This window comes from Cygnus olor, chromosome 1 (genome assembly GCF_009769625.2).
Source record: "Cygnus olor isolate bCygOlo1 chromosome 1, bCygOlo1.pri.v2, whole genome shotgun sequence".
In the NCBI taxonomy this organism is placed as follows: domain Eukaryota; kingdom Metazoa; phylum Chordata; class Aves; order Anseriformes; family Anatidae; genus Cygnus; species Cygnus olor.
The window spans coordinates 45,205,179-45,231,533 of record NC_049169.1 but is presented as its reverse complement, the minus strand read 5'-3'; the positions used below and the strand labels follow the sequence as shown (position 1 = coordinate 45,231,533).

Below are 26,355 nucleotides of genomic sequence, written 5' to 3'. Positions count from 1 at the left end.
AAAATTTAACTTGTAGTGTTTGTTCCTCTTGGGACCCTTTCAAGAATCTGTTTAAGGTGATTAGCAGTCACTTCTTGATCATATCACTTCTGTTCTCTTGCTGTCTTCAGTTATAGCCAAGTGCTGCGGTAGCAGCAATCTGCTACTGTGAGGTTCCTTTCCCAGGCCCAACTGAAATACGGGAACTGCCTTGAAGGGGCGGTGGGGAGTGTGGCTCCTGCTGGCTTTCGGGGAGAGCAGTCTCAGCTCTGGAGGAGAGGTCTCTCTGCCATTCTGTCCGTTGCTTTCCTGGAGACACTTTTGAAACAATATAGATATATGTATAATGTTGGAGTGCTTTTCCCTTCTTTTTTGAGGTTTATAGAAACTTTCAGGAGTGAGACGTGTTTGCTGATATCAAATCTGTATCATTCATTCTGTCCTGCTTATCACAGTTCTCGATGTCCTGCGCAGGCTTCATTGCTTCACGGTATCCAAAGCAATACCTTCAATTGTCAGGAATAAACGGCAGCCTGGAGAATCAGAAGATAATTGACTCTTTTTGTAAAGAGTCCACATAATTCCAGGATGAAACGAAGAGTAAGAATTTCCCTTAAGGAGTTACGGTTGTACTTCAAGTACAACCTACTACTAGACCCAAGGGAAGGCATTGGTGTAGGTGCTTCACAGTTTCTGAATGGGAAAATGATGAGAAAAAGTTTGATGTACATGTACAAAACTAAGCAGGCACGTTCAGTCTGGTGCTGTATGTGGCTGTTGCTTTGTTAGTCATGCAGAATGCTGCACGCCAGCCCTCTGTTCTCTGGCATCAGCCGCCAGGGAGTTTCAAGATGGAGCTGTGGGCACTGAGGACTGCATGGACTTTGACAAAGAGTTTTTATTTTTCTGAGCTCAATGCTTTGCATTATTACTTGAGATCAGCAGAAGCACTCAAGCTGGAATCAGAGCTCATCCAGAACCTATAGATGAGCTGCATAAGGCTTCCTCTGTGCAGACTTCTCCATCTAAGCCTCATTTTGGTCCTCCTCTCCCCTCCGATCTAGCCTGAAGTATTTGTGCTTATTTTTTTAGGGGTTATGAAAAAACATGGAAGACCTATCACTGTTGCTAAGAAAACAATTAGGCCAATATTATGTTCGTGTTTGCTGCTTAAACTGACTCAAAACCAGCATAATAAGTCTGTTGCTCTGTAATAACTAAAGGTCAAGTTATCCTTTTGTTCTATCTTGAAAATGTTGAACTACTCCAGGAGCTGGAGCCTAGAATAAATAATACCTTAATCGAGAAGTTGGGGAGAAAGCAAATCAACACTAGTTTATCATCCATTTTCACAAAGGTTGTTAATGACGAGTTTTAAACGCCTACGTAACTTTGATCAGAATTATATAAAATGTGTTGCCCCTTTTCAGATTCTCGTGGTGTTCAGATTCTTACGCTTTCCTGACTTCAAGGTTGCTGATGAATGGAGCTGTGGGGCTGTCACTAACATTGGCTGCATCTTCCATACCCTGTTTTTGAAGTGTGTTAATCTCTGCCTCAGAGTGAATAATTCTTTTGCTTTATTCATGTCTCGGTAATACTGAAAAGGAGTTAGCCATTCACTTATACACTGTTCAAGAAAAGCATCTGAAGCAGTTGGGAATTAAGAATAAATAATGTTCTAGGGGGCCCTCAACTGCAGGCAAGGCTGGTGGGGAACTGGAACCCATCTCCCACCCGACTTAGGGATAAACAGGAAGTTTACTTCTTGCCATGTGGTTTGTTGTGAGAGGACTGTTTCCTTAATAGTGCTAATATGGCTGATAAACCTTCTATTTTGTCGTCACTTAATACTGATGTGACAACTCCGCAATGCATGTGGAAGAGTTAAGGAGTTTAGAAGGTTCCTGAGACAGCTGGGAGAGACAAAAAGCCGCAACCTGGTGTCACCCGGTCTTCCATCTTACACCCAGTTTTCTGCAAGTCGTTTGGGGAATTCTGATGGGCAAAAAGAACCTGTCTATAGTCAATAATACTACAGTTAAGTGTGTGCCTCTTTGCTGTGATCAGCTTTTATGCCCCTCTTCTGTGCCCCTGCCCCCTACTCTTAGAATTAACTGTTAAAATTACATATTACTTCCAAGATAACTTCAGAAGTCTGCGGTGAGTACTAGATACTGTTCTCTGAAGAGCAAAAATAACAGATGGTTAAAAATTAGAGGTCCTTGAATACTTTAACTTCTGTAGAAATCTGGAGAGAGAATGTCATGCATAGTATGCCTTAGCTCAAATTACATTTTCCTTAGCGAAGGTTTCTGTAACTGCTGCTTCAAGGGGCAAATAACAGATAATAGTTATGCTATTGAAGAAGGTATTTATCTAGTAGATAATGGTCTCTGGAGATATGTTTGCAGGAGGTTTAGCTGCATTTTTCATTAATTTGGATAACTTTCATATTAATTCCTGGATATTTAAAGGCTAAAAGGTTTTTATGTAGTACAACTGTATTAATTACTGAATATGGTTGGACAGGCGGGCTCTGACTTCTAAAGATGCTGCAGTGATCTTGTTCATGCTGCACCATGAAAATGCAAATGAGTCTTTTTAATGTAAAAGCTGAGCTGTCCTTTAATGCAAGTGTTATTTTTTTTTAAATTGCATGTGTTTCTTTTGGAGCATACTGCATTGATGGTGCTCTGTGTTAGAGTGTACTTCAGTGAGGATGCAACTTGCTTTTCAGGCATCCTTTCAGATCAGCTCATTGTAATAGTAAGCGTATATGAACAAATGCAGCTGGAGCAGCAGGTCAGAAAAAAAGTGCAGGTCAAAAATAAGTCCTAAGTTATCCAGATGATAGCTGCTGGCAGAATGTTGCAAACTGTTGTCTTAATACAGTCTTGCAACTTCAAGTAGGGTGATTTTTGTGAGAGAGAACTCCTGGGTCGTCACTTTAAAGGCTGTCAAGCTCTTCAGAATTGAGCTTTTTTTATAATTGGATCTGGGAATAGTGGCTATTATTATTAAGTATGCAATCTAATACAAGCTAGCACAAGATGTTTTCATTATAGAATGGCATATTCTTACCTCTTCTTCACTGGGGAAGGAAACAAACTGAGTCCAATAGCCAGGAGCCTGGAGCAAACTGGGTTTTTCCTCTATTGAGTGAAGACATCCTAGGAAAATATGAATGGGTTGAATGGCATCAGGAAGACCTATGAAAAGTGGGAGACAGGGAGAGGGCTGCTTGGGAGATGAGCAAAGAGTTGAGGTACTCCTGGGGAGAGGGAGGTGAATGGGCTGAAGTGCTGGGCAAAAGGGGAAGGGTAGAACTGACATGGTGGCCTGACCCCGTCAGTTGTGTTTTTTATCTTCAGGGGTAAGAGCATTGGGAAAATTGGATGTTGGAAACTTCAATTAAGCACACGAGGTCCAGTTCAGTGAAATACAGCTGCCATCACTAAGTCTCTGTGCCTTGCTGCAGGGAGCTTGAGTAGATGGACAGCATTAGCCAGCTACAATAACATTAAGCACTTGGTCTGCCAGGGTACTCTGCACTGGTGTTGAATTCTCTTTATTACGTTAGTGACTACCTTTACAATTAAATGCTGTCATATCACAAATTACTGCATGTATACGCATTAACAAAGCTTTTAATCTCTAAACCCTCTGTCTTCTACAAAGTGCTTTATTTTGCCAAAATACCCTTCTCATTGTCTGATAATGTTTCTGATTTCATTGTACAAGATCTACATTCTAGTACAATATGCTAGAGTGCATACACAGAGAAAACTGGTATATTAGGACTTGGAAAGAATATTCTACTTTCCAATGCTAGTGTTCCTTTACAGAGTTACAAGGAGAACAGAAGTAATTGTGCCCATCTGTAATGAGATTTAGGGAGTTCAGGGTGGTTTGGAACTTGCTTCATGTTTAATGGCAGGTGATAGATCTATTTTCTTTTTTCTTGCGTGATGTTTCTGGTGTATGCAACACTTCATGATAATTCGTGATACATAACTTGCTGTATGCACATCTGTATAGATATGGCTTTTGTTCCTACTGTTGTTTAAGCATTTCCTGCTTATGGTCTGAGGAATGGAAGTTAATCATGCTGGGATATATATTCCCATATTGGATGGTCACTGTCTGTGACACAAGCTTTCGAAGTGTCTGACTTTTTAATTCTGTACCCTGCTTCTGATTCATTATCCAGGTGCTTTTGGCATGTTGTATTTACATGTAGTGGAGGTATAGGTACAAAAAGATCAAATGGGGACATGTAGAAAGAAAATAAAGAACAGTAGTGTTCAAGTTCTAACATGAATTAGAAATTGATGGCCTGTAACTGTATAAATTAATTTCCTAATCTTGTGCTTTTAATTTTGATGAATGAATCAGCCTAGATGGTAGAATAACGTTTGCTTGTTGCATCCAAAGTTTTATTGTGGTGAATTTGTCTGAATCTTATTTGGCTTATTTTTTTCTGAATAAAACTTCACACCTTGATTCCGTTCATGCTTTTTAAGGAAGTTACTTATTTGAGTAAATAATCTCTTAACAGGTATTCATGCGTCATTGGTAGTATGTAGCCCTTTATGCATAAAAGCTCCAAGTTCTATAACAATAAGCCTACAGTGAACAATTCTTGGCTCAGTTTACATCAGGGCAAATCATTTTTTATGGTACAAAACTTTTTTTGCCCCCAAAAGTGTCTTAATCCAGTGTGAACACCAAGTATTTTTGTAGAGAAAGATTAGTACCCCTTTCATTTAGCAGCTGCCACCTGACTTCTCTTTTTATTATTAGGCTGCCTTGAGGGCATTGTGTTGAAAGCTGTGAGTCGAGTTCTTTGGCTGATTTTTGCACTGTTGCTGAATGTGTTGCTTGAGCAGTTGCTATCCCCAGTTGCTCATTTCTACGTCTTTGCTGTGCTGATGTAAGCTTTTGCATGGCTGTGTGACGAACTGGACAGGGAATTGATTTAGGTAAAATATCAGCCAGCAAAAATAGGCTATTTCTTGGTCTCGCTGGTTCAAGAGACAGTACAAGTGCTTAGGCTGGCAGAATTCAAAGAGATGGACAAAGAGAAGGAATGACCAGTCTGAGAACACACAAGAGGGCTCCTCAGGCACCTGCAGGGTGGCCTAGAGCACAGGAATCTTCAGACTTCAGTTTTGGCCTCTTTCGTGAACCTTCTCTGTCTCAGTTGAGAGTTAACTTGGATGAACTGGAGCTTCCTTGGTTGTCACTGAAGTGTCTTAGCTCTGAGTAACAGTACCAAAAACCTGTCAGGAAAAGCCAGCTTTCAGCACTCCTGCCCAGTCTCCTGAAGTAGTGTTACTAACCAGGGAACTGAAGCAATCACCATGTGTTGCTATGGATTAAGAGGCTGGGAGGGAAAGGGATTGCTCTCCTGTAGACATCCTGAAAATTACAGGTGAGCATAGATAGCGTGTCAGAGGGATGGCCTGGAGAAGGTCCCCAGACTTCTGAATCGTGTGCATGGCCAGGAGGTTTAGTGACTAGGTTCATGTTTTGGGACGTGCATATCTGATCTTCCTCTGCCACAGGTTTTCTGTGGGGCTTTGAGTGGCTTGGTGGATCTCCCTCAGTTCTGTGTGCTTAGAAGTAAAAAACGTACCTTTCTGTGCAGCCTGTCTCTGAAAGGCTTTGATGTAAACCTTGCAGTGGTCACCATGACAGCCTTTAGTACATTAGGAGATAAGAGGAAATCGGGCTGCTTTGCTGCCAGCAGAAGTACCCGTGGAAGGACCTAGTCCAGCCGAGGGCTTCTGAAACAAAGGCTGGCACTGCCTTGCCCTGCCTGGAGGAGAGTGCTGTGCTGAGGGAGCTGCTGCTCTGCTAGGTCAAGGAAGCGGGGTAATCCATTATAATTTATGTTCTACCTTTCTACCTTCAGCTTTTAAACAGGATCACAGTAGAGATTAGGTTTGAAAAGGGAATTGATCCATCCTCGTTGTGTTGAGGGGAGTTTCCAGTGGGCTGCCTTTTGTGTGAAGTTACACAGGCAGAATCCCCAGCTCATTTCTGAGACTTCTCAGGGCCTGACAAGTTTCAAAAGATAGAAGGCTGTGAAAAAATGTCTGAGTTTGTTTGCGCAAGTTTAACCAACCTTTACTAAAGGTTCAGTGCATAGAGTCCGACCTGTTTCCCTTCAAGTGTCGGGTATGTTTGAACTTCACGTGAAACATTAGCTAACGCACGCCTGGATTTTTGTCCTTCAAGAGGCCTCCAAATATTTTCTAGGATGTGGGTCTTTTACTTAAGCTTATCTTGACTTGATTTTTGACAACTTCTGATTGTGATATTAGTGTCTTAAAGCAAGTAGCAAGGCTTGATTCAGCCCATTGTCTGATAAAGGAAGAAGGCATCTGTACCCTGTGGAGCTAGCTGCCCTCCTGAAAGAGGAATTAAGGAACACTTTTTCCTAAAATGAACTGCTAGCAAGTAGAAATCTTCTAGTATTTATCATAAGAAGATGGGTTCTGTTTCTGTCAAGTCTTGAATAGGTGTCCTCGATGAAAAAAGAACGGATAAGAAGCAAGTGCTTTCCTCCTGCTCTCCTTTAAGACCCTCTTTTAAAACTCAGTAATGAAGATGAAGATAACCTGTAGGAAGCTAAATTTGCTCACCTCAAGTGAAAAAGAAAGCATGCAGACGCTGCCTAAATGGATTGAAATAACTGCTAGTGTTAAAGTTAAAAAATATTTTTCACTTTGCATACTGGTTTGGAGAAGAAAGGAACTTTATAGTAGTATGCCTTATCCCTTCTACAGTACCAACCACTTGTTTCTCTATTCTGGTTATTACCTGTTACAAAATCACCAGCTCTAAGAGATGCTGCTGGACGTTGTCCGCCTTTGCTCCGTCCTTGTGTGTGTGAATATTTTGGCACAGTCTTCTATAAACAGGATGTGGAGCTGTCGGAGTGCTGTTTGACTGCAGTTGTCAGTGCTGTGGAAAGAGCATGGACAAATCCTAGCTGCTTGCATTTTGTGTGTGCGTATGCACATGTGCACAACCTTCTTCCCTTTTTCCTGAGATGCTATTAAATTGATCTCTGGTTACTTGATCCCAAAGACCAAATACTGTAGATTAAATACAGCAGGTAGTTCTGCCTTTTGTGTCTTGCTGTCGCTGCATTACTTTTATTATGATGTTAATCTTTAAGGCTATTCCAACAACTTCATTCTGAGCTGACCAGTTAAACTAGTAGCTTGGTAGCTTTGTACGAACAATGCATTTAATGCTGCCTCACTCTGCACGTTACTCTTCTGGGCTTGAAAAACTGAGCACTGTTCTGATGCAGAACTGGTGCACAGTCCCTGGTATATAAAGCCTCCTGAAATGGAGACACTTCTTTGGAGAGAATCTTTAAATAGGATGCTTGAAAAATAGGATGCTTGAATGGTCTTTTCCCAGGTAAATAAATACTGCTTTTCACTTAGTTTCAAGAAACATGGCATACAGCTGTTCTTTACTCCTAGCTGTAAAATAACAGGCCATTTACTGACTGAAGCAAGCTATTGGCATTATTGCTAGCAGCTGCTGAACTCTTAGTGTTAACTTAAACAGCTCATAAATGTTAATCACGTTGCAATTTTCTTAGAGCTTGTCTGCATATCCCAGAGGCACTAGCTAATGTCACACTCTTTTCACATGAACCGATAACATTTCCTAGCAGAGATTCCAAATAGGGAAGTTATAACTCAGTAGTTTTATTGTGATGACTGAAGTTCTTCAAAGCTGTGCTTCTAACTACAACTGCACTAGTACTAGTATGGATTTATTAGATATGTTTCAGTAGACTCAAAGTAGCTGGAGGTGTAGTGGAATGAGTTCAGGCTTGATCGGACTATGCTGTTTGCTTTCCGACCTGTTGTTTGGAGTTCTATGACAAAGTCATATCCAACTTGAAACTTTTTGAACAAAATCTGTGTAGTTTATTGCATGCTTTGGTTTAATGTCATTTTTGTGTTGTAATGGTTTTGCTGCTATATAGATGTGAGAAGTTTGTTATAAGAAATTTAACTCACATACAGGCATTGCAAAAGGTATAAAGGTTGCTGTAGAAATGTGTGTTAAGTTATATGCATAACAAGCAATTAAACAGTGTGCTGTGGCCTTTTAACAATCCCTCTGACCCTTCAACCGATGAAAATGGGTTTTACAAACAAGACAGAGCTCCTGGGCAAGCTAATCCTTTCTTTCTTTCAGGCCAGATTCTGTTCTGTCTAAACACTAATAAGGCCCCATGATGTGGTTTTGAGGTGGTTAAAGTGATTGTTATATACCACCAAACAAATCATGGATAATTAAATAAAAACCTGCTATGTTATTGTAGGAGTTAACACTTTGATTTCAATCACTGTGAAGGTCAGAAAGAGGACAGCGTTGTTGCTAGTACATGCCACGTGAGGAAAATAATGCTTACTGCATCTAAAATCTGTTCCTCCATCCTTACTTTATGTGAGCATTTAATGGGACTTTAAGCTGTTTTTTTAGGGTAGTGCTATGTGTTCACCAGAATTGTATGTTGTACCTCGAGGCAGTATGTGCTCTGAGAATAGCCTCAACTGCAGTTAGGCTAGGCTGCTGGTATCAGCTGGTGAACACACCTGGCTGCAATGCAACTGTTCTGTGTAAGGCTATATGCTCTTTCTGCCCTGCTGTGTATTTGGTGCTGTGGTTGCGTGTGTGCGCGCTGTTCCTCTTCGGGGTTCTCTCCTGGCCACCTGCAGAAGAATTTCTGTGGGGAACAGGGACAAGCTTTGCATGCTGATGCTGAACTGGTCCTGTCCTGTAACGTGAGAGGTCCCAACTTTAACTGGAACCTCGTGGGCTTTACAAGATAGACTTTATGCAAGGAAGAGTGGTTTAGAGTCAGAAGATCATAAACAGAACTGTTTTTTCTGGTCGTGAGTACTGAACCAAAGATGTGTAAGGCTAAGACTCCAGTGTATGGAAATCTGTGAGCCAGGGGGTTGGTCTCAAAACCTGTATTTACAAGGATGGGAGTAAATGTCATTCTTCCAGTAGGTGGACGTAAGAATTTCTCTGGACTTGCTCCTAAAAGCCTGGGGAAAGATTGGATAGTACGTGATCTAATGTTTTTGGAAAGTAATGAAATGGAAAACTCACTGGGAAAGCAGAGGAGACTTCAGATCGTGTGTGTGGTTAAATCCTAAATACAGTTGCATAATAGCGTGCAAGAAGGGGGAACTAGAGAGTAGTGCTTGACTTTAAGAAACTTCGTACTTTGCTCAGCATGGCACTTGTTGCTAATTTCTTGGTAAAATTCTGACCGAGCAAAGCATTAGTGCAGGAAGCTCAGGAATACGCAGAGGAAACACATCTGTTTGGGGGAAGGTGTAATTGAAAAAGAATTTTGGATTTTTGAAGTTTGTTTATGAGCTTGCCTATTTGTAAAAAGGTACGCGTGTGTTAAAGATAATATGACCAGCCAGCTGTTGATTCTGGTCATGTATTTCTCAATGCTTAGGGCAAGGAGGGCTGTATCTGTAGGTGTAACTGGCATATCAGTCATGCTTTTCAGGGGGGTTTCTAGTTGTGTGGTTTTATCTCCAGAAGAAGTACAGAATTAAAGTGAAATAATAAAATTAGGTGCCTTATACACGTGTGTTTCCTGCAGCAGGTAAAGATGACTTGCTGAGACTAGATACCACTTCAAATATCCACACTTCTAGTTCACGAGAGGGGGGGGAAAACACAAAACTGATTGAATATCTCAGTGAGGACTATGTCCTTTTTGAGTGTGACAGCAACTCTTTGTTCTTCATTCTTAAACTAATCGAATGGAAGCATACTCAAATGATTGAGCTTAAGAAACGAGTTTAAGTAGTGAATTTTGAAGAAAACATGGGCTTTAGTTCTTTTTCAAAATTCTGATCCAGAAATATTGTACTGTCTGCTTCCCTAGTTAGAACTAGGATGGCTTTTCTTTGAGCATGTGTATATATTTGGACTTCGGTGTGAATTAGGTGCTGATGAAAAGCATAAATGACTTGACAAAAGTTGTCTGATGCGTACAGAAAGTTGTATACCTTATAAACCTTGGCAAACACTATTTAAAAATTAATCTCAAGGTTTGGTCTCTGTACCAAAAAAATGGGATGGACAATGAAATGAACCATTCTGTGTAAGAAGCTTTCATCGTTTCTGTTCAATAATTCTGTAGCCCCACTGAAAAGTCTGAATGGATGACCTAAATGTTGTTCCAAATCCCTGAGTGGAGGAATAAATTGGTCTTGAACTTGAAGTCCTGAGTTGAATTTGTAGAAGACTTGAAGCAAGCAGTCACTAAAAGGAGCTGGCAGAACTTAAGCATACATCATACACTCCAAGTATTTCCTTGTGACTGTACAGCTTGAAACACAGGCTAGTCAAAAAAGTGCTTGCCTATCCAGGTAGGGGAGGCACATCACCAATAGCATCTTTCATATTACTTGTGTGGCTCATAAGTGGGAAGACAGACTCAAGTTATTAGCAGGTAGCTTGTGTTTTTGTAGATAACTTGTGTGGGGAGAAGGCAAGTGGTGGAGAACGGAAATATTAAGAGGTGCAAAACAAAGGTTGTCAAAAGTACTAATTGCTTCTTTTTTTTCTTGCAGACTTTCAAGTGCTGACCTTCTTTATCTATTAAGTTATTATAAACTTTTGCTGCTCTGCGAACATATAAAGATGTCTCGCAGCCCTGATGCTAAGGAAGACCCTGTGGAATGCCCCCTTTGCATGGAGCCTCTGGAGATTGATGACATCAACTTCTTCCCTTGCACCTGTGGCTACCAAATCTGCCGTTTCTGTTGGCATCGTATCCGCACTGATGAGAATGGACTTTGTCCTGCTTGCAGAAAGGTAAATATCCTGGAACAGCGGCTTGCCTTGCACGTATCACAAGGCTCTTGCGTTGTGTTGGTACCAAAGACATCCTTTTCCTTCGGGGAAACATTCTTCTAGTAATGGCGTAGCTCAAGGGTGAGGTGTTGGATCTTTCAGATTCTGTCTGCATACGTGTCGAAGCCATTGTGCAACTGCTAGTCTTGGTTTGTTAAATTCAGAACTGGATTAATAGGGGAAGCTGTGGATCAGAACCAAGGCATGCTGATGCTGGGAGAACTGCCAAAAGTAAAAAGTCCTGTGATTTGGGGTGCTCATGCATTGCCAGAGTCTTTTCAGGAAGGACAGTGAGGATTCCAGCATCAGGGGTTTGCTGAGGGCCCAAGGTTCAGCTAAACTAGCCGAGCTGTCTGAGGCAAGCTTATAAATCACCTGCTTGTTTTGTGGCACTGGAGCTCTTAATCCATTTTTCTGGACACTAAACTTGTAAACGTTTTGGAAAATATATCCAATGGTGATAAATTTTAAAGCTTCTCAAAATCTAGGCTAAGTCTACTTGTCTAGCATTCTGATCTTGTTGCCAAATGCTTAAAGGTAGTACGTTGAGAGTCACAGTTAATTTCTCCCTATCTCTTAATTGATACGTGGCTGGTACTGCAGTTGGCCACTTTTTCCTTTGAATTATTTTCTTCCTCCTTAGTGTTTTGCTTAACCTTATTACTTCCTTATCATCAATGTTTAGTATAAAATTCTTTCTTGATATCTTCTCTTTAATTCTAACGATACTCCTTGATTGTAACTTTCTTGCCTGGCCTTCCTCTTTGTCTAATTGCAGCTACTTACGTCTGCTCTTTCTCCTCTTATTTAATTGTGATCCTATCCTCAGTTTATGCCTTTGGCTTCCTGTCTCATGTTACAGCTCCTTTCTCAGACCCTGAGTAATCTTACTTGAGTTCACTATCTTCATTCACTGCCACAGCTTTCTATAAGCACTTCCAGTCATTTTCTTGCTGTTCTTTTGAGCTTCGGCTAAACTAGAGCTCTCGCTGCTAACCTGTGTTTGGATGCCTCTGCAAGCTTGAAGGCTATCCCACAGCAACATAAGTTTGTTAACAAATTGCACAGATTTGCTGCAGTATTTGAGCTGTATAATCTACAAGGAGGATCTACCTGTCATCGCCAAATTGGTCTCCACATATGATACCTGCTGTAGATGACACATGCTGTTATAGTAGTTCTTATGGTACAAGCAAATATCTACTCTGCTGGTACAAACATGAGATTTCTGGAATTTCCTTGTCTGTGTAAGTTGCTTCATGTACCTGGATTTATTATGCTACTCTTTGCCAACAACTGTTTCAGTCATCTCTGATCATTTATTATTGGAAGTTTGTGGAATATATTGGAAAAATCACAGAATCAGCACGGTATTCACTTCCTCTGGGTATCTGGATTCTTTGACATACGGATACAGCCACAGCTGAACTACCTTGTGGAATAATTTGGCATGTGATTGGATATGCAAATATTTTGTGGAGTTGGATACAATTTGATCAGAAAAACAGTTCTGGGAGAAAGGCTGCAATGAGTACTACCTTCAGAAGGAAGCACGCCAACTATTCCAGGAGAGCAAGGAGACTTCTTTCACAGTAGACGAGGATTATGTTCTTGATACTTTCTTCATTTGTGGATTGCAAGATGTTCTTAAGTAGAGTTGCTGCTATTTCACTGGACTGTAGAAGGTCTACGTAGAGGAGGCTGAGGAGTAAACTCCTTTTTGTGGCACAAAGATATTGTGGTACCAAGACCCCACTGAGATCCTTGGAATAAACCATTTTGAGCTACCCAACTGCTGGCAGCATCGAAGAAGTCTGAAGAAACCACCTTTTGAAGTGTGGTGTGTCGTCTGAACCAGGTATGTGATTTTGAGTGTAGTGTGCTTAAAATATTTCCTGTCTGTGTGTAGTAAGGTTTCTGGGGAAAAGATCTAAGTAGCATTCTAATTCATGTCAACGATGGTGTGCATCAGCTGTGATCACTTAAGATGCTGAAGTGCAGAAAATAGCAGAGCAGTAAAATTCTTGCAAATATGTTTATTGTAGGAAAGTTTATAGTAGGTACTATGCTCTCAACAGGCACATCTTGTTTATAATGCATATACTAGTGCAGGATTCTTACTGCGAAATGGAATGTGAATATACATATATGAAAGCAAGGCCTCATATTAAAGCATATGCGTATGTCATGCGCAATTACTTAATAGAAAACTGCTCTTGGTGCCAAGGTTGGTGAGTGCAATTAAAGTCTCCAATGGTTTGGTTGCTTGTCGATGAAGAGGAGCAATGAAGTTTCTTATCTGGGGATTTTGGCTGAAAGATTCGGGGAAGATTTTTGAAACAAGTCCATAATAAAATAGTAGCTATACTCTTGAGTGCTGTCTGTGCTGTACATTTGATTGTGCCTTGTGTATGTACTGCTGTTTTCCTGAGCATCTCTAACTTGCTTCTAACTGAAAAGGTATTATCTTGCATTGTTCTCTACCAAGGAGGAAGTATTTCTGCGTACTTGAACTGATATATAGCTCAAGATATGCATGTGCAGAATATGTTCACATGACTGCAGTCAGTTGGGTTAGCATGTCCTGAATTTTCTCCTGTTAGTAATGGTAGTAGACACACATTTGCTTTGCATTGTGAAAGTGAGGGGGTAGAGTGACTCGAAGTTGAATGTTGGATGGTAACTAGTATTTGTTAGTCTGAACATATTAAAGGCATTGTAAGCTTTATGTGGCTTTTGAAATACTCACAAATCGGTTTTGCTTATTTCATTAATGACAAAAGGTGGTTCCTTAAACAGAACCGACCTGTTCTCAAGTTACTGATCCCCTTCAGAATTGTAGGTCTAGTCAATTGTAAGATGCTAAGCAAGTGTTCCTGTTCTTTCCAGTCAATTGGTTTCTTAACTGTGAGTGAAATAATCACTAACTAGTCAAATTAAAATGAAAATATGCTGTTCTCAAAAGAGATTTCTGCAGCCAAAAGCAGGTTTACAGGTCAGCAGACTCACTGGTTTCAGTTGTAAAGCCAGGGATTTTTTTGTGGTGGTTTTTTCTTTAAAATATTCAGTGGCCTAGGTACTATTTTTGTATGAATAATGTCTATTATTTTAGTCACCTGTATGGCTTTAATAGAGCATAGCACTCAGACCTTAATGTCAGTTGTTAACATTTTTAAATCTCCCAAATGGGATGGCTTCAAAAAAAACCCAAACACTAACAAAAAATGCATAACTCCTTCACTTAAATCTTAATTGCTCTGCCCTTCACCAAATAGTATAATTTGATATTCTTGCTGTTCTTGTAGCATGGCTTTGTCATTTTTCTCCATTTCCTTGACTTAGTAAGCCTTTTTCCTCCTACCACATTGCATTGGAGATAAAGTAGTGAACTTATGACCAAGAAACTAAAATGTTTTAAGCGTGTTCGTGTCTTTCTCCTACTCCTGTCTGAAGGAGCACAGTTGTCAAATGTCAGTTGTTTCCTTCTGTGCTTTTAATGCCATAACTGAATAGTTTAGTGCAACAATTTGTATTTAGAAATTGCTAATTTTTATTGTAATAAGTATACTGTGTGCTATGCATAAACCTTATTGACTTTCTCTGTATTTCTCATTTCAGAACCTATTTGGTAGCAAGGAAACAACTGGGAAATGTTGGTACATCCATTGTGTGGAAGGAATGTGACCCCATCTGGGAATGACAAAAGCAAAGTGCTTGATAAATCCCAGCTCAGCTCTCAACAATTGGGAAAATGTGGGGAAAAAGTCTGAAAGAAAACAAAACTTAAATTACAAGACAAGCTTAGTCAGGAAGACTAAGAATTCATCAAGGGCCATCTCTGATAAAAGACATGAGACTACAGAAGAGACATTTGAACTTTTCCTTGTAGGACTACCAGCAACTTACAGTTAGTGTAAACAAAGCCCGGTCACTTGCCGTGTTGGCAGTCTTGTTCAGGTGGCTTCCATGGGTTTTGCTGAAGAGGATTTGTGTAACTGAAGTGGAGGGCGTCAGCTAAATTTAGACAGCGAATCTGTGATGTTGACATATCTTAGTGTCTTGTATCTGAAGATATATAAATGCTGATAACGTTTGATGTAGCTACTTTGCTTGGATCTCAAATCCTCTACCAGCTAAGGAATCGGTCACAGTAAACAAGTATCACCTTATGCCTCTTGGCCATTGGGAACAGCTAACCCCCTGTTCTACACCATGCAAAACAGAACTAGATTCATGCTTGGCCAAGGTGTGTTTTTTAAAGAAAAGTCATGCCTAATGGCATGGCCACTTCTGCTGTTGCAAGATCTGTGATCTTCTCCTTGTTTTGTAGGGTTGGACAGAGTAAACAGCAAGTGAAATGATACTTCGAGATACGTGGATAGTCAATCCACCTTGCTTGGCTTTCACAGTCATTTTCCGCTATCCTTTGATGCTTATGTTCTGTCCATAGTTGAACTGTCACCTGAGTACATGAACTTGTGGGAAGCAGCCTCTCTGAGGATGAAGTCCATTTATTGACCTATTCTATCTGTAGAATGGCTTCGTCCTTATTTGAAACAGGATTTTTCCTGTCCTTATTTTGAATGGGATTTTTAAGACTCAAATTTTCTTAGCACCAACAGCATTTGAGAAGATCATTCTATGCGTATTTGCTTCCCTCCTTAAATGTACAATGTCACTTATCTCTCATCATGCTACACGTTATGTATAGGTAGGAGTGTCTTTTATCACATCTTAGAACTGGGTTCTGATTCAGTCTTGGGACTCAGAGGTGCATAGATTCGTTTACAGGTCCTGAAAGTCATGATGCCCAACTACCCATACTACCCATATTCCTTAAAAGCATTAAATATGTCATGGAAGTGATAAGCATACATATGAAACACTTTCTGTATAATACAGCACTACAGTATCTAGTGAGAACTTTTGATTATTCTGTCGCTAAAACAAATAGTGTTATCCATGGTAGCAAATAAAAAAATTAAAATCCTCAATCAGGTGGTCTTGCACTACCTGCTGAGAAGATGTTTTTGTTCCCTGATTCTTGAAGTTACTGCTGTTTAGTGCCTCCTGGTAGTTCTCATGCTCTTCTGTACAAATAGGAAGCAGTGTTTTTACTATGGACAAGTAAATATTCTGCTCAGGCTTATGCTCGAGTTATCCAGCATGATTGCAGACTTCTGTTCAGGACTTCTAGTAGCAAATTGCTGTACAGAGGAGGAACATGCTTCTCATTTGATAATATACTTTTAATGTAGTTATTCTTGGCAAGAAAGAAGCTGATCAACTTTGGCACTGCTTGCTGTAGTTTTCTCGGGTCTTCAGGGGCCTTACTGAACCTCCTGAAGACCATGAATTTTTCATTTCTTCCATAGTATCAGGGAGCAACACACTTGAATGCCTTGCCTTGCATAGGATGAAATCTGGAGGAGAAATTCAATCTGTGAAAGGCTGTAGGGATCATACCACATTGCTTGGTGTAGAGCAAGCTATTTTATTTTTGGAGCTATATATACCTTGTACTGATGCATTTATTTTCTTACCATTCTTACCTGAGCTCAGCTTGACCATCATAACTGAATTAGCTCTCTTTGTCAAGCAATGTGGAATTAACCCTGTCTCTGAATACCTTCTTGTATACACGTGTTGAAGCTCAAGATAATCATCAGCTATAGCTCATCTCAAATGACCTTACTAACGTGGATCCTTGTTCTTCAAATTATTGTTAAATGTTCATTAAGTGAAATCTGTATGAAGTATTGAGTGTTACTTGTGCATGACATAACTTTCTGAGGAACAGTATAGTCTTAACTTGTTCTGAAAGGGTAATGTGAGTCCTTAAGTGTGTTTTCATGCCAAGGTCTTCAGTGTGTACCTTTAGCTAATAGTAGGTATCTTACAAGTTTAAATTGCTTTGTGATACTAAAAGGTTCCAAGGAACTTAGTGCTTAACCTTGATACTGTCTGCTGAAGTTGACCACTGTATTTTCAGATGTCTCAAGTATAGCGTAATGATGCTGGACTAAACTGCTTAAACCTTAAAATGGATCTTGGTTTGTTTGGAGATGTACTCAGACCATCAGGTCTAAGAACTACTCAGTGGCTCTTTCAATAGCATCACACAAGTATGGGGAATACATGCTTTTAAACTAACCCTTATTTTTATCTGCTGTAGGTTTTCTCAGGTTGCTTAGTATGACATTTAATTTGTTATTCTACTGTTAACAGAGGACAGTCAGGAAATTTAAGTACATTTTTGTTGGACATTGAAACCTTTTGTTATGGTAGTACAGGCAGTGAACTTGGTTCAACATATTGGTGAGCTTAAGTTCTTTACCTCAAATCTTTACTTTAGTGCATATATCCTGTATTCTTGTTTTTAATTCATCTTCAATGCTTAGGAAAAATGTGTTTTTTATATACCTTTTTCTGTGCTTAGCATTGCTGTGTACGTGAAATACGAAATTTAACTTTTCAGTCTAAAAAACATGAGATGGATAAGGAATATGGAAGTGCTTTGAGAAGCAATGTGGGAGAGAAAACATTTCACTGTAGCCTGCAAGATGGGGCTAAAATAGTGCCTTTACACCAATAGGCACGTAACCTGCACAAATAAAGCAGTCTTTCTGTGCAACGGAGATTTATCTTTCTGTTAGTTACTTTTGAGATTAAAATCTAGCGTTGTCTGTTTGAGGAGTTATCTGTAGATGTGTCTGTAGAGTTATCTGTAGATAATTTAGAGGTTAAAATGCACCTTTGTGCAGGGAAGACAACCTCAAGTTTCAAACTGACACACAAGCATGGCAAGAACACTATTAAATCAGTATGCAGTTAGCTGTGCTGAAACCTCTCTTTGCTAGGAGAAGTTAACCATGTAAAGACTGAGGCATGTAATGGTGTTACTGTAAACCTCATTCACTGAAAGCACAATTTTGTTTAGATTTCTAATCTCCTAGTATTCATGTTTGTTAATGCATTTAAGTATTCAAATCAGTATCAGACATAATGCAAATATGCAGGGCACTCTCTCACCCTACTTACTATGCCATGTTAGCGAAATCTTAACAGGATGCGTTGGCTGTCGTGTTGCAGCTGCTTCTGGTGTTACTAGACTGAACAGGCAGCTCAGTTAGAATGCAGTTCTTGCTTATGTCAGTATTATACCCATAAATTGGAGAATTCTGTGAAAATTTGCAAGATGTTCCCTACTCTCTAAAGGTCTCAGTGTGCTACTTTTACGTTATGGCTGGCCATAACAATTAGAACGGTGTAACAGGAGAAATATATTCATATGTTAAAATGTCTGGATTAATGATTTTCAAATGTTTGTTATATGTGTTGTTCTTAATTATATTTGTTATATCTAGCCATACCCAGAAGATCCAGCAGTGTACAAACCACTCTCCCAGGAAGAGCTGCAAAGGATAAAAAACGAAAAGAAACAGAAACAAAATGAGAGGAAACAAAAGATATCAGAGAATCGCAAACATTTGGCCAGTGTACGGGTTGTACAAAAGAACCTTGTCTTCGTGGTAGGGTTATCTCAACGCCTAGCAGATCCAGAGGTGAGCACTTCACACTTGCAGATCTTGCTTTTAACTTACTGTCAGGAAACCACTGGAACATCTTTGTGCCTACCCTTGTCTGTCTGTAGTGGGTACTAAATAAAACAGCTTTCAAAATTCCCATGATACTGATGCCTTTTTCTTAAGGCAACTACTGAGCTTCCTACTCCAAAATAATTGTCCTTGTTTTTGAGAGTATGGATGCTTTATTTTTAAGGAAACTGTTCTTTTTATTCATTAAAAAGCTTGATGTTGAGCTTAAAACGAGTTTAACACTTTTAGTTACTCACTTTCCTGTGCTAGATCTGCTGGCGCTATGCAGCTGTGTCATGCACTGCCTATTCTAAAATTGGAGCCAGTTCAGATTATAAAGAACAAATATATGTGTAGCACAGATCTGTAAGGACAGAAATAAAAAGTCAACAGCTGGAGTATACCTAGGAAGGAGCACAAGAGTAATGTCACTTGAAGAAAAAATTAGTAAGAGAAGGACCCAGCAAAGGCTTACTACTCTGTATCATCAAAAAGAAGTTTTTCATTTGGGGAAAACTGTTTTTAACTGGCTTAAAAAACAGCATTTTTAATAATGCTTTCTTCACTTCCATCATCAGTCAGCTGCAGATGGCTAATGGAATTAGTGCTAATGAGTAAGAGTACCTTGAATTAGAATGTGGAAGGAATGTACTACAAGATAAATAGATGTCTTCAAAAGTGCTGTGCCAAGTTAAATTCGCCTGATTGGACTAAACTGTCTGGAGAAACCTCAGATATAAGTGACTGTTTCTGAGGACTTGCTGAGAATGGGCCACGTTTTGGTAGGCTGGAAAAGAACAAATGTAAAACACTGTTTTTAGTGAAAAGAAATAGGATAGGAAGCAAAGAAGAAAAATCAGTTAAACTGATACAACCTAAAACACTACAGTTTTGACAAGAATATAGCAGCAAGTTAACTGCAATAGCACAAAGCCAGGCCAATGTTGACAGTTGCTTGCAATTTTTTACTAAAAAATGCATTAAGTTTCTTTGACTAGAGAGTGGATTTCTAAGAGGAAATAATATACACAACTCTTTTTTAACCTCAGGTAGTTCCACATTGTCTTTTTTGCATAATAGGTGGGAGGGTTGTATTAGATTATGTGGTGGTCAGTATTTTCACTGATATGTCAAAGGATAATGGGTATTTACTGAACAGTGTATGTAATACCCAGATAGCTTGATTTCAGAGAAACCTAGCCTGAAAGAGAGAGATGGGATAGATCAAAAAAAAGGCTTCAGTATTTTCAACTTGTTTTCCACTTAAGCAGGCAAAAAAACCTCATGTACAAATAAACATGATTTGGAAGGGGAGACTGGCTGCTATTTAATGTTTCTGAAAATAGGTCTGTGGATTGTAATGGAATGTACAGGTGGATCCACTTCTGTTGACACACTCTTTTGAAAGTTGTGACACGTTATCAGGTGTGCGATCTGTAAAACACTTGAAGAAATCCTTCTCCTTAGGACTGCCAGTCTCCTCTGGAATGGTGCCCAAAGGTGGCATTGGGCCTTTCAGGAGCAGTGTAAATCAGCTGAAGAACAGTCAGATGAGACCAGTGAGAGTTTCTAGTTGAAAGTACAGTGTGCCCTGTACTTCTACAGGACTTTTGCAACATGATTAATACTGCCTGATCTTGAAGATGTTGATGCTCCCTGAAGAAGGGAGCAAAGGCAGTTAGGTGAAGTTCTTGGATTGGTACAGTTTAACTGTATTATAGTATAAATCTGAAGATATAGTTGGGGAAACAAATTGTCCTTTCTTCCTCTCAGCTTACATAGGCTCAGTCTGAGTAGTCACTTCTTCCCATCACAGGGAAGGAAAAAGAAAGGCTTTTGGTAGCAGCCTCTCAGATATTGCCAATTCCATTGGCACACAGGTAACCATTATTCAACAAAGCTACTTAGTATGCTGAAGATGTTTCTGCTTTGCATAGGATCCCCAAATAGTTATTACTTAACTGATGCAGTGAAAGGCAGGACAGGATTTTTTTTCCTTCTGGTGTGTGATATTCAGTCACATTTCAGTGTAGTGTTGTTTCTGCAACACTTTTTCTTGCCCCCTGTGAAGTGTCATATTTTTTCCTATACTTAGCCTTAAGTTTTTTGAAAGATTAGACTCTCAAGTTAATTAATTTACTCTACTTCTCTTGGTGTGGAGCAAGTGAGTCAGGATTCAGCTGTTTTTATTCTGGCAGTTAATATATATGAATGCAAGTTTAAGGTGGTTATTTTAAAATTGGAATTCATGTGATTCTGGATTTTTCCTCAAATTATAAAATAGGTGCATGCAGGAATGTTTCATGTTGAATGGGATATATATTGCCAGAGCAGAGTTTAGGTAGTTCAAATAACAAAAATAAAACACAACATAGCATATCCTTCATTTAAGTTCTTTACTGCAGTGGCAATGCACTTTGTATTGCAAGTAACTGTGTTTCTCAGTGGAAAAGAAATCTACATCCGTTTGTCTTCCCATTTGTAGAAAAGATGTGGGTTTCATTAAGTACACAAAGTACAGTCCCATATGAAGTGCAGTTAACTTTCCAATATACCTCTTTAACTTTCTTCCTTTTCTTTTTGTAGGTTTTGAAACGACCAGAATATTTTGGGAAGTTTGGTAAAATACATAAAGTTGTCATTAATAACAGCACATCATATGCAGGCTCACAGGTAAGACTGTAGCGGCTCTTATGACTTCTATTCCTACAGAGAAAATACGTGTTTGTCCTGTGAATCCAGGGAACTATTTTTTGTTTAAGCAGTAGATTAAAGTAGTAAAATAAAGTAGTAAAAAGAAAATACATATTATTGCAAAAGCAAAATTATCGTACTAGCTGAGGCATTGTCCAAACAGTTTCGAAGTTCAATTGGAAGATGCAGAGTAAGTAGAAAGATTAAAAATCGGGAGACAGGATGAGAATCTTCAAAGCAGCAGAAACATGGCATTTTTTCACTATTTTGCATTTCATGGACAAAACACCATTAAGTATTTTCTGAACCTTAAGGGATATTTTGATGCATTTCTTTTCCTTCGTTTCCTTCATACATCAAATCTAAATTCTCATGAACTGTTTTAGTCTACTTTCAGAAACGTCTGGCCTTGAATGTATCAATTTCTGAAGTGAGCTAGTATAAAAGCAACTTAATGCTCATGTCTGTCTGGAAAAAAATATTGGCATGTTTTCTTTCTAGGGTCCAAGTGCCAGCGCATATGTAACCTACATCCGGTCAGAAGATGCTCTCAGAGCCATACAGTGCGTCAATAATGTGGTGGTAGACGGCAGAACACTCAAGGTGGTAATGCTTTTACATTTTCATATATATGTGCTAGGATAGTATAGCACATATTTTTTTTGGATCTACTTTCCTACCATTAATTACAGCATGGAAGTTCAGTGAGCTTCTAGCATGCGATGCTTTAGGGTTGGCAGGTAGATTCAGAGCAGAAGTTTGAGACCGATGTACCCCTTCCCCTTTCTCACTGTGGCTTTTTTTGTAAAACTTAAAAAGATTTTGTGAAAACCTGATTATTTTCTTCTACAGAACACTTCTGTAGTCCAAACGCATGAAGTAAGATTAGAGAGGAGTGTACCTCTGCAGAGTCTTTTCTCATCCTCAAAATTTCTATCAAGTTAATGTCCTGTTTACAAAACGTTCTTGTAGTAGTAAGCCTGCCTTTATCTCAAGCATTCTGTTCCCATTCAAAAGGGGGTGAGGTGTGTTGGGAGGGAAGAATATCCCAAAAGTCAAGCCTAGGTTTACTGTATAACAGCCTAAAGCTTGCTGTCATGAAATCTACACTTGTCTGTCTTTACTTGCTTTTTATTTTTTTGTTTGTTTTTAATTTGCATTGATTAGACTTGTTTATTTTTCTCCTACCAGACTTGTACTTCGCTTGTTCTATAATGTATGTAAAATCAATGGGATGTGATGGTCTGTGCTCAGCCATCTTAAAATTCATGCTATGATGTCATATGATTTTAAGTATTTTTTTTAAAAAGCCTCTCAAAAGCTCTGTGGGAAATATAATTTTTTTCTTCTTGGTGTCTATATAAACACTTATATGGGCAACAGAAAATTGGTTAATATTCATTTCCTGACCCTGTTAAAGAATATTAACCAGTTGAATGTAATACAAACTTATAACTACTTTTATTCGTTATTTGCATTCATAATCATAAGGAGCCAAATATTTACTGAGGCTCTTATTTTGGTGTTTGCTTAGATGATGTGAAAATAGAAATACGTTCTAATTATCTAATGCTTAAGCATATGGATTTCTTACGGATGAACTTTTTAGTCCATCTGCGTCAAAAATGCATTATGATAGAACTCTAAATCTTGATGCTATATTTCTTTGTAAATATAGTATTTTTTTCTCCTTCTATTGTAAATGGCATCCTTACCTTTTGGTGCTTAATTTAGCTAATGAATCGTTTCTTTTTCTTCAGGCATCATTAGGTACAACAAAATACTGCAGTTATTTCCTAAAAAATATGCAGTGTCCAAAACCAGACTGTATGTATCTACATGAGCTGGGAGATGAAGCAGCCAGTTTCACAAAAGAAGAAATGCAGGTAAATAATAATTAGGAAACACGTGAAATAAGGCATATATGTATTTTCTTGTGTATAATTTAGTCCTTTATTTATATAACGTAGTCTTCTGCAGAATGTTATTGCACAATTGATTTTTGAGTTACAAAAGGTACTTAGGTACTTCACTAGCTAGAGCTTCACCAGTTAGATATTGAAATTGTGTGGTTAGCTAAATTTTTAGTTGTGCATTGCCTTGAAAGGGTAGAAGTCCTCTAAACATTGCTGAGACAAAAACACAAACTCTTAATCAAGAATTCAAGTAAACTTGAGTTAGCTACTTGCCTTTTCTTCATACCAGTGTGAAGTGACGTTATTTTAGATCTCTGTAAAAGAGGTTGTTGCAGATCTAGGCTTTCTGGTAGGTTTTGTGTATGTGGTCAGTTATGGCTTAACTATTGTATTGTGACTCGACCGTGCTATCTGAATTCTGATACATCTTTTAGCTTGTGAAGGGTATAGAAAACATTTGAAAATATAATACTGAAGGTAACTATAGTAGCCCATAAATACCGATACAGTTTTTATGGCAATCTTAACAGCAAAATAATTATCTGGAGTAGGGAAGCAAGTAAATGCTTTAGTTCCTCTATAGCGGTACATTCTGAAGTCTTTAGAATTTGTCCCTCTACATGAGGTACGATAAAGCTTTTAAACTCAACCTTAAGTATGCCAGCCATGCATCTGTGTTAGTTTTTGCATGTGGTCTCACCATGAAGGAGGTGGTCCACACCATCAGTGCTAGCACAAATGTTGTACAAGTAGATTTTATTTCATGTACTGGTCTCATTTGAGGTAGGGAAAGAAGAATGTCTGTATCTAAGCATTTTTTTCACAAAATAGCAGTTACTTCTGAGAATTTCAACTATTTCTTTCTGAAATTAAAGAAAATATCCTGCTGGTTTAGATGAGTAGCCCCTGCAGTTTATATCTTGTCTCAGATGATGAGAGTAAGTAAAATTCAAGGAGACCTTGCAAACCAGGCTACTTCTGATTGTTTCCCTGTATTTCTACCACCACTTATGTTAATAGACAGGAGCATACCCTCAGAAATGTATAGGCTTTTTAGTTTCTTAGTTGTCAGTCATTAATTTAGTTAAATGATTTTGAACCTACTGATACCATCAAGTCCACAAACTTTTGTGGCAGCAAGTCCTAGAATTTCACCGTTTTCTAAAGCACTTTCTTTTTCCTGTGTTAAACTGATTACTAGTTAGTTTTGTCAAGTGTCCCCTAGCTGTAGCATTGCAGTACTTGCTAAAAGCAAACCCCTTATTTATATTAGTCACTACTTCTGCGATATTGTAGAACTTGATTTTACCTTTCTCAGCCTTCTACCCAAATTGCAGATTTTCTGCAATTTGTTTAAACTTCTTTTGTAAAGCAGTTTCTTCCTTTCTGTGGTAACTTCTGTTGTCCTTCTCTGGTACCTCCTGTGCCCTCTTTAGGATGCAGAGACCAGACACGTCATATTCATGATGCAGGGGCAGCAAAGCTTAATATAGTAGTCATCAATGATAATCCCTTTAAGTGCCCTTCCTAATGATGCCCAGCATGTTTTTGGGTTTGGTTGTCAGTGCATAACGAGCTAGGGGTTTCAGAGATGTGTTGGCAGTGACTTGAGTATCTCTTCCCTCAGTTCTAACAGCCAGCTCAGAGGTCAATAGGGTGTTAGGATAGGTTAACTTTATATAGTATAGGTGTTAAAAGGTTAACTTTCCCTGGGTGTGTTACCTGACCTGTTTCTGTGGTGAAGCTTCTTTGCTATCTTTTAGCATGTTTGCTGGGGGCTGTGGGTTTCTTTTGGAGTTCATCATTATCAGCACGGTAGTTTACTGCCCAAAAGAGATTGGTATCATCAGCAAAGAATTTGCTGTTCACTTCTTTCTCATGCTGCCTGATGATGTTGCATAAAACTGATGCCAGTCATCAGTCCTCATTGCTTGCTTCTGCATCCAGTTAGCAGTTTTACCTTTTGTCTTTCTATCTTTGAACCATATAAGAACCTTTTCTTTATCCCAGGGCACCTTTGTAAATAACCTTTTGGTGTGAAATCTTAGCAAAGGATTATTTGAAAATCTCATGGTTTCTCTGTATTGGTGCTTATTGACACCATCATGAAACTCCGTACCAGTGAAGTAGGATTACTCTTTATAGATGATGATCAGACTCATTGTCAACAGACTGTTTATCCATGTACTTCTGTCTTTTTTCATTACTTTTTTAAGATGGAATTTGTCATCTTATGAGGAATGGAGGTTGAACTCAGCAGTCTGTTGTTCACAGGATCTCTTCTACACCCCCTTTTTGTAGAAGTCAGTTACAGTGGCAGTCTGTCAGTCCTCTGATGCGGCTGCCAGTTAAGTGATAGGCTTACATACCTTGGTCAACAATTTGGTTTTGCACGGGATCCTGGCTACTTAAGTGAATCTTCCTTTCTTGTTCCTTGTTACACTACTTATGTTTTTTTCATTTCATATTGCTTTCTTGGCAATCGTTGAAAAGTGCATTGTGTTTTTAGTAAAGGTGAAGTTGGGAGTTTAGATGAGACAGGTAGGAAATGCTAGTCTTTGCCTCTGCATTAATTTGTTAGGAGCTTGTCAGTAGTTGACCTCTTAAGGTGGTACAGATCAATTACTAACTTGGGATTATTTACAAATGTATAAAATCAGCGTCCATTTATTGTGAGTTTCTCTTTCCTTGTAGGCGGGTAAGCACCAGGAATATGAACAGAAACTACTGCAAGAATTATACAAATTAAACCCCAACTTTCTTCAGTTATCTACGGGTACAGTTGACAAGAACAAGAACAAAGTGACAGCACTGCAGAGGTACGATGTGTAAGTACTGATGCTGGACTACCTGGCAATGCTTTCTTTTCAGTTATTCCACAGAAAACGTGCTTGTTCCTATTACTTCCCTTATGTTGCCTGCTCTTTTTGGTGTGTGTGTTATGGGAAAAACTCGAATATTGTTTATTCCTGTGAAGTTAGAGGTATTCACACTGCTTTGCTCTAATACTGAGTCTTACATGGTTTAAAAGAAAGATTCTGCTTTGTGCATTTGGATCACTCTTATTCTTAAAGAAGAACTTTGATTTCATATTTGCACAAGTACATATGGTAATGATTAAAGAACAGACATTAACTTTTTGGGATGGAGATGAATGCGGTCTACTCACAACTGAGTGTAAGACACCTTATTGCCTTGATGCATGTTTCTTATTGTGCCTTCGTATCATGACT

The 26,355-nt window shown here is 39.0% G+C and overlaps 1 protein-coding gene across 9 annotated transcripts in view; it reads left to right on the top strand.

Moving 5' to 3' along the window:
• CNOT4 (CCR4-NOT transcription complex subunit 4) overlaps positions 1–26,355 on the top strand; it is a 73,630-nt gene that overhangs the window by 22,095 nt on the left and 25,180 nt on the right. For 6 of the 9 annotated variants that reach the window (XM_040556096.1, XM_040556124.1, XM_040556131.1 and 3 more), the window contains exons 2-7: positions 10,632–10,875; positions 18,282–18,479; positions 21,099–21,185; positions 21,708–21,809; positions 22,967–23,092; positions 25,817–25,950. In XM_040556096.1, the coding sequence (XP_040412030.1) occupies positions 10,702–10,875; positions 18,282–18,479; positions 21,099–21,185; positions 21,708–21,809; positions 22,967–23,092; positions 25,817–25,950 (821 nt within the window). In that variant the 5' untranslated portion in view covers positions 10,632–10,701. The remainder of the gene's footprint in view (positions 1–10,631; positions 10,876–18,281; positions 18,480–21,098; positions 21,186–21,707; positions 21,810–22,966; positions 23,093–25,816; positions 25,951–26,355) is intronic. The other 3 variants (XM_040556142.1, XM_040556108.1, XM_040556087.1) reach the window with 1 other exon arrangement.